Below are 9,091 nucleotides of genomic sequence, written 5' to 3'. Positions count from 1 at the left end.
TCCTGGGATGGAACCGTGCTCTCCTCGGGAATCGGGAGCGAAGAGGAGCTCTCGTCAGGGACCGGGAGCGGAGAGGAGCCTCCGCAGGGGGCTTGGCAGGGGGATTCCTGACAGTTTGTTTCTTCATTTAAATGTATATATGTATTTGTATCGCATACTGTTTATTTTAGTTTCATTTTAGGTTTTTGTGTGATCTTCAAAAATTCTAAATAAATTTAATTTAAGGTTAATTGTTTTAGATTTGATGCAATATTCCCTAAAAGTATTAATTATTCAGTGTTTATGAAAAGTGAACATTTAGTTTTTAGCGTTTGTCTAGATGCAAAACACAAAAGTATTTTTACTGACTAGATTTAGATTCAGATATTCGAGTTTCCAATCAGTTTTCACCAATTTATTTTTCAATGCTTGTAAATAGGTGTTATTAAGCATTTCCATGTAGATATACTTTCAAGTAGTATCTATCATTGACTAGATATTTATGCTACTTTCAAGAATTCTTACCAAGTCGATTTTGCTTACCGCATTGGCAGATTATTTTGCTTGATGTTGTTATACTTTAACTAGATTGAAGTGAATCTTGCTTGTTTCGAGAAGGGCATTTTTAATTAATTAATTAATGCACAATGCAAATATGTTACTGGGAATAGAACATGTTGGGTCTTTCAATAACAAATTATTTGTTTTTAAGAAAGATTATTAATGGAATTATAAATGGCTAAAGTTTCATTGTTATTTGATAAATGTGTCAAATTTCAGTTTTTTGTCAAAAGAGGCAACACAGGCAAGATGCAATAAGCAGATATTTAATAAGAAATTTGGAGTAGAGATAACAATCAATAAAAAACTAACTTTAGTAACTATAACAAGGTAAAATAAGATAGACATCTATCCATTAACAGTATAGCTTTACAATGCAAACACCAGATTGAAGGTTTTCTGGTTACAAAAACAAAGGTTAATTTATAAATTTTGAACAAAAGCATTAATTAATAAACATATTGAATATTAATTATTATAAAAATTGATTAAATCTTTTTCATTATATGTTACATGTTTATATGTAAACCCCTGAAACTTCTTTGTTTGCAAAACTGGGATTCAATTACAGCATCGATTTTCTCTTGTGATTCTGGTTAAATTTCCCTCAGCTCACCTAAATTCTGAGCAAAAATCTCTTTTCCAATAACCTCAGCTTGAAGAAGTCGAATCTGTCAGAAATAAGACCCTGCATACTCCATTACAGCATGAACTCTTTCCTCTGATTCAGGTTTAATTTTCCTCAGTTCTATTAGTTTTTCAGCAAGATCATCTTTTCCAGTTTGTTCAGCTCGAGGGATCAAGAAGTCCAGCCACTGAACAATGAAAGCAGAATCTGGCTTTAAAGCAATCTCACACAGTTTCATTATGACCTCACAGGCTTCTTCCACCAGTCTGGCTTTTTCTTCTTCATTCCTGGCCAGTTCTTCTTTCAGGTTCTTCTCTAAGCATATATTCTCCTCTTCCTGTTTCTTCTTTCGTTCAGTGTCTTCTTTGACAATATCAAAGGTCTTTGAGTCAAACGTAATATTTGATGCTGAAGTATCTTTGCTTTTAAATTTACTATTAAGATCATTAAATGTCATTTTGGTCTTCTTGCTGCGTGTAACATATTTCTTATTCTCTCTGACATGTTTAGTGTAGTGACATTTACCTGTACATACAGTACAGTGGTCATTTCTTATGACTTCACACCACCCAGCATTCCAGGCACACCAGCAGTTATACTCATGACAGTTCTCCTCACAGACAGAACAAGTGGTGGCCTTTCTGTCCCACCATGAAGCATTTTCAATGAGAACTTTTTCTTTGTTATACTCAGTGACTGTAAAAGTAAAGTTTTCATTTATCTTTATCTTTTCTCGGTTTTCCTCAAGCGCTTTTTGAATCTGATCCAGTTCTTTACGTTTGCACTCTACAAACTCAATACACACTTGTAGATTAGAAATACAGGTTTTTAGTCGTTTGGACTCAGACAGAACACATTCAGTCTGCTCTAAACTTTTTCTGTTCTGTTCTTTCAGTGTGAGAAAAAAATCAGCCAAAATCTGCTCTGCTCGTTCCCAATCTGTCTTTAGAGAGCTGTTATATTTCAGGCTCCTTTTCTCGGTTTGTCGATTGTTGAATAAAAAACACTCAGGTTCATTTTCTTCATCTGTCCTACAGGGAATCTCTGCTTTCTTCACTGCATTTATAACATTTTCTGGAGGCAATCCATATGAGTGAGTGATAAAAATGACAATGTTGTTCTCGATGTCTTTACCAAAAGAGGACAAAACTGCATCAAAGATGTAATGCTGTCTGTCAGAGAGTCGATTATCAGATGCCTTTATTACCAGACACACTGCATCAATTTCTTTCACTCCAGTTTCACTGTGGAACAGATTGTACAGATTCTCAGCAATCTGTTTATCATGTTCTTTTCCCCTGGTGTCTCCATAACCAGGAGTGTCAATGATAGTAAGAGGATTATCTCCTACAAAGACCTCATACACAGTGATTTTAGATGTCTGAGCTTTTGACTGATCTGCCTTGTCATGATCTCCTCCCTCTTCTGTAATCTCAAAACACACTTTATCTTTAAACTTCACCCCGAGTATATAATTCACCATGGCATTGATCAGAGTAGTTTTGCCTGTTCCAGTTTCTCCTACCATCAATAGAATTTTGTTTTGCATGTTATTGTCTTTCTCTCCAAAAGTCCATTTTCTCACTGAGCCATCTTTTTGTAGATTACTTCTGGTAGTGAGGAGACGATATCGTGCAGGAGGACCTTCACTGATTAATTTACTCTTCTGGATTAAATCTTTTACAGTCAGTGATGTCTCTTGTGATCTGTTAAAATCAATGGACAAATAAAAGGTCACTTAAAAAGCTGCTTTGTCAGAAAGATGCAGCTGTCCATTTATAAAATAATAATGTTTAGTGCAAAGTTTGTTCACGTACCCTGTAGCCATAATCCTGATTAGTTAGTGGTAGATTACATGCATGTCTCAGAAGTTTTCTGCATATATCCTGAATATCCTATTAATAAAATTTATAGATTATAAAGTTTTATTAGAATAAGAATTAAATGAATCTGTACATTCTTTAGTGTTTTAACCTGGAGCATAAATCAACCTAACTGAATTATACTTCCTGTTTTTTTAGTGTAACAATACTTTACCCCAAAATGCATTTTGTTAATATCTTATTCAGATTTATGCTTCCTATGATTGACCAATCTATAATGCTGAGTGAGGCACCAGTTCATGAGTAAAGTTAGACGGCAGACATTTTCTTTCTTCTGATAATATAAACAATATCTTATGTGTTTATGCATTTTTTTCTGTGCTCTAATGTTACATTATTGGCTGATTAGGTAACTGTGTTAATGCAAAAGTTTATAATAAAGTGGATTTAATTATGATGCTAAATATATTGGTAATATATTTATTTCTGTAAAGCTGTTTGGGGATAATGTTCATTGTTATTTGTGCTATACAAATAACATTGATTTAAATTAAATGGCTAGAACAACCATAACAATAGATATTCAATATTCAATATTGGTCAATAAACCATTAGATACTCAAAATTAAATATGTCAATTAGATACTCACTTATTGGGTCAGTTATGTCTCAAAAAGCAATGTTTACTAACAATATTAGCTGTTTAATCATTACTGCTAATCAAGATTACATGTAGGCCAGAGTGTTTCTATAAAATATTCAATGTAGAAGTAAAATGTTTTAATTATATGCTAATTTCCCCCTTTTCCTTAGATTGTTCTTCACTGGAAATATGACCACACTATTTTATTAGTCCATTTTTTTTCACACTTTTTCATTTCACCATGTCGATGATAAGTGACGGCAGAATCACTTATCTCTATTGATCGACTTGTCAATTGTCACTTTTGGTACAGGATTCATGCTAGCCAAATAAGATCAGGAAAATAACCGAAAATAACAGCCCAGAGGGAAAAAAGCTGCATTTAGGAACAGGTCGGGGGCTCATGCAAACTGTGTTTTGTGTGGAAATATCTGTGCACAAGGGAAATCACCACTGGATGCCATGATCGTTGGTTCTCTCAGGAGACACTAAAAATTCTCCATCAATGGGGAAATATATATACAGGTTTTAGAGCAACAAATGCATCCAGACTGCATCTTTTTCAGGAAATATATTATAGATTGCAGTATGTCAATGCTAAATCACATACTCCATCTATTACAATGACATGGCGTCAATGCTGATTTGACCTAAGTCCATTCCAGACCTTTCACCAATTAAAAACTTTTGGAGTATCATGAAATGAAAAATACAACAAACAAAAAAAAAATCAAGATGGTTGAGCAACTAGAATGCTGCATTAGACACAAATGGTAACAATATTCCTCTCTCAAAACTCCAGCAACTGGTCTCCATAGTTCCCAGGAAAAATTCAGGCTGTTGTTCAAAGAAGAGGGGATGCTACACAGATAGCTACTGTACGTGAACAATTTACACAGAGCTCTGTCCCCTTCAGTCAATCTACAGCAAGCAGTGTTGGAACAAGGTCAGGGTGACAGTGGAGCAGAGGTGGCAAAACTACACACATCCTTCACTTAAGCAGAAGTACAAATACTCATGTTTTAAAAGACTCTGGTTGAAGTTCTGACTGCACTTTTTCACTCAAGTTAAAGTAATGAAGTTTGGGCTCTGACATGTACTTAAGTAAAAAGTAGTCTTTAACTACTACCTGTTTTAGTGTCACGCTGGTAACTGAACCTCACATCATATTAATATTAGGGCTGTCAATCGAATCAAATATTATATTAATATTATATTATAATATTATATTAAAAATATTAAATCGCATGATTGTCACAAGTTAACTCACGATTAATCACAACTTAATCTCACATTTTTATTTGTTATAAATGTACGTTAAATTAGTTATTTTTAAGTTTTAAATACTCTAATCAACATGCACATGAACAAATACGGATGCTTTATGCAAATGTATGTTTATTATTAGTGAAACCAAACTCAACATAGAGCATGAAAACAAAATATTCTCGTAAATGTTTTAAAGTAATTATGGTGTTTTAAATTACGTAATCATCAGGACACCAAACGGAACCTTTGCTATGTTTTCACACGGACAGTTAATGAGGTGATACTGGAGAAACTGTACCTCTTATAACTTTCCTAGGGATTAAATAATCAGACAATATATGTTTTCAATGCGAATTGGTTTATTTAAATTTAGACATTAAGAGTTTTTTATACATATATTTATTATATCTGTGAGGCAAATATTCACTGAGATTCAGGTTGTTTTATTTATGTGTCTGTGAAGAAAGACGACAGAGACGGCAGAGAGCGCCCCCTGTCTGTTTACTTTATTTTACAAACGCACAGCATTGTTTTTATTATGAGTGTAAACAAATAAAAGTAGACCCTTTACAGATTGATTTATTGCTCTTATCTGTACTATCAGTTTTTTGAGGAAAAAAGTCACACAACCGCTTTGTCGACCTCAGAGGGTTAATTGTGTTGCATCATGTCGGATTTTGGTGCTGACTCGAGACTTGGTGCATCAGTAAAACAAATGTTTGTTGATGACATTTTATTTTTTGGTGGAGTTTATTTATTTCGTATTATGTCTGAGTAAAGAGAGGACGTCGTGAATAAACATGTGTTGTGCTGAAGGTTTTAATTTTACAAGCAGTAAAAAGATGATGATGATGGTGATCAGGAATGTCTCTTTTCTCACTCATGTTTATATCACTGACTCCCTCTGTCTCATCCCCATTAACACCAGACTTCTTACTGCCTTCTGCCTGCTAATTGTGAGCTTCATAAACTAGTCTACGTCTGTGGTGTGAGAGAGACAGGAAACGATGAAAAAGTCGCGCAATGTCAAGAAATCGGTTGATAGACTGAAAGGGGCACGTAATGAGAAGATAAAATATTGATCATGTCACCAAATAGATTAAAACTAAAGTAACGAGTCTGTTACCAAGCTGATCAGGAATGCCAGCTCAGTCCTGGGGATGTCCTTGGACACTGTACAGGAGGTGGGAGAAAGGAGGATGGTAGCAAAACTATCATCATTGCTGCAGAACGCCTTTCACCCCCTGTATGAAACCGTGACCTCGTTGAGCAGCTCCTTCAGTGACAGACTGATACATCCTAAGTGTCTGGAGGAGCGATACAGAAGGTCTTTTCTCCCTGCTGCTATTAGACTTTACAATCAAAGCTGCTCCCAGTGAATCATTAACCAAAATATACACTGTTATTACTGTTCAATGGTGTAATAGTTACTGTTATTACTGTTTTACTGTGTAATAATACTACCTGTGTGCAATATTACCTGCAATACGTGCAATATTACCTGCAATACGTGCAATACCACCTGTGTGCAATACTACCTGCAATACGTACTTTTTCCTCATTTGTATTTATACATTGTGTTGTGTATATACTTGTATACTATAGTATGTCTATTCGTCTATTCTTTTATATATTTACATTTATTTTTTATTTTTTCATGCTGCTGTAACGAAGAAATTTCCCCACTGTGAGACGAATAAAGGTTTATCTTATCTTATCTTATCTTATCTTTTAAAAATGTAAGAAGTAGAAAGTACAGATATTTCTGTAAAAATGTAATGAGTGAAAGTAAAAAGTTGTTCGAAAAATAAATTAAACATTTAAATTTGCTATGAAATTACAGACGTTAAAATGCTAAAGTAAAAAAAAAAATGTAAGTATTTCGCATGAAACACAACCTACTAAATAAGTAGTCAGTTTGCTGTACAAAAGTATCTTACACAATATGGCACAATATTGCTATTTGCACTGCCATGCACTCTCACACTTTATGCACATTACTGATCTGTCATAGACTCCTTTTATGTTCTATTGAATACTCATAATATCTCATATTGTCTTAGGTAAATGTATAGTGTTATTTATGTCTACTTTTGAGAGTCACAGCTGGAACCAAATTCCTTGTGTGTCAACACACTTGGACAATAAACCTGATTCTCATTTTTGGTTAAGGTGCTTTACTTATTTATTTCTTCTGTATGTCTTTGCAATTTCATAGTAATTTCAGGATTCACTGATTGCACCAATCATGTACGACCAGATTTTGTCTCAAAATGTTTCAAAGCACAGCATGATGTACAAATGTAAACCCTACTAGTGTATCTCTGTGGTTTTCCCCATGATTCACATTCTGGAAGTGTACCAGCAATTAACACAATTATCATATTCGTTATTTGAAATTTACCTTTCACATTTACATGTAACAATTTACTAGAGTGACTAAATTTACTAACTCAAAACATGTGGCCTCAAGTGTATAATAAAGTCTGAGAGAAAAATACTTAAATGTTTACATATGGTTTCTTATAGTCAAAAGTTGATATAGTCCTAATATAGTTCATCATTTTATTATTGAATAAAGCTGCAATGTTGAGAAATCATTTGTTTGAAAGTCAACAACCTGTGCTCTGAGTACGAGCATCCTGAGGGGATGACTGTCAGGATTTGGGGGTCCTGTTAAGCCCCTTTCTTTTTTTTTTTGTTATAGTGTTTCTTTTGTCTTTCCCACCAGATGTCGCTGTTGCGTCCCTCATTAGTCACATATTGATTCCACGTCTGTATTTTATCTAACACAGTGTATTAAAGTTCCTCCTTAGTGTCAGTTATTTGCTTGGTTGTTAATGTTATGTGGTCTGTCTCTCATGTCTCCAGTAATACAATGTCTCATATAGCCACATATAGGTTCTTGCTTGCTTTGCTTTACTCTGTTATTTTCTGAGAAGACTTTGTGTTTTTTTGCCACATCTTCAGATAAAGATATTGTTCATGTTCTTGAAAAAAAAATCCATTTGTGGACATATTTTTGCTCTGCTGTTGTGTTGTATATTTTAAATCTGATTTTGTGATTTTTTTTCTCTTTACCGAAGTGGATATTTGTTCTGTCGATTCATTTTGTGCTATTCTCTTCTATTTTCGTGTGTGTGTGTGTGTGTGTGTGTGTGGGGGGGTGGGGGGTGGGTGGACTTTTAAATAAGAATTAAACTTTGAACTCGTTTGAGTATGTCAACTAGAGTTCCTATGTCTCATGCAGCCAACCCAGTTTGAGCTCAGACCATGACAATAACCAATAGGATTACTGCAGAAGAAGAAGATGATGAGGTGGTTTTACCAGTTTTATTTATAGCGAGCTTGATTGATGGTAGATTGTGCCTTAGATGATTACCATTACACACTCTGACATCAACACATGATTAAGCATAATAGTGAAAGATTGTGAAATGAATATAGTAGCTGAGACCTCATAGTGACTTTATTTTATATATTTACTTAATAACCCGAAATTAATTAATTAAATAATTAACTGGCAGCATCACTGGGATCATCTTAAACAAGAATGCAGCAAAAATAGCAAAAAGAAGAGGAAGATTAGGTTAGGATCAATCAAAAGTATTTTATAAAATTTAACCATTTTACTTAATTTTTGTTCAACTTTTATATTTTTTTTAAAGAATACTTTTGATTATTTATAGGATTTAACTACACTACCAATAGGTCTGCATGAAAGTAAAATGTTAATTAAAAAGTGAATGAGTTTCAGATTACAAACCTGAGTTGAAGCAAGGAATCAAATGAAGAAAAATGTAGTATGTAGTATGACCATGTTATAAAGATGATTATTTGTCACCTGACCAGAGGGAGGGTTAAAACCCAACCAATGTAAATGACTTTGTAAGCTGTAGCTGGGCAAAAATCATTATACGGAAAATTATGCCATTCCCTTTAAAAAAAAAAAAGTTAATTCTCTGTAGTGTTTAAAATGGCTATTGGGTGATCTGTTAACACAATAAATAAAGTGGAGACCCCTTGCTTTAGGAGAAGATATTTTTTTAACTTAAAAAATATACTTTTAAGTTAAAAGGGGGTAGATTTTTGGTCTTTATGGGGTTTTTTTTGCCAATTTGGAATGAATATTTTTGATCTGTACGCATGCACCTTAGTCAAATTATGAATTGTATTGGGAAGATGATA

General features: G+C 33.8%; 1 protein-coding gene across 1 annotated transcript; it reads right to left on the bottom strand.

Moving 5' to 3' along the window:
- Positions 1-790: 790 nt before the first annotated feature.
- Positions 791-8,699, bottom strand: LOC310726822 (uncharacterized protein). The gene is made up of 2 exons (XM_083542779.1): positions 2,986-8,699; positions 791-2,874 (listed from the first exon to the last, which is right to left on the bottom strand). Exons 1-2 carry the CDS (start codon positions 2,994-2,996, stop codon positions 1,215-1,217), a joined length of 1,671 nt encoding a protein of 556 aa, XP_083398905.1. The 5' UTR covers positions 2,997-8,699; the 3' UTR covers positions 791-1,214.
- Positions 8,700-9,091: the final 392 nt, after the last annotated feature.

The sequence above is a fragment of the Silurus aristotelis genome (genome assembly GCF_946808225.1).
Source record: "Silurus aristotelis genome assembly, chromosome: 5".
NCBI classification, from domain to species: domain Eukaryota; kingdom Metazoa; phylum Chordata; class Actinopteri; order Siluriformes; family Siluridae; genus Silurus; species Silurus aristotelis.
Note: the sequence above shows the minus strand (reverse complement) of the source record. Positions and strands in the feature narration are given on the sequence as shown.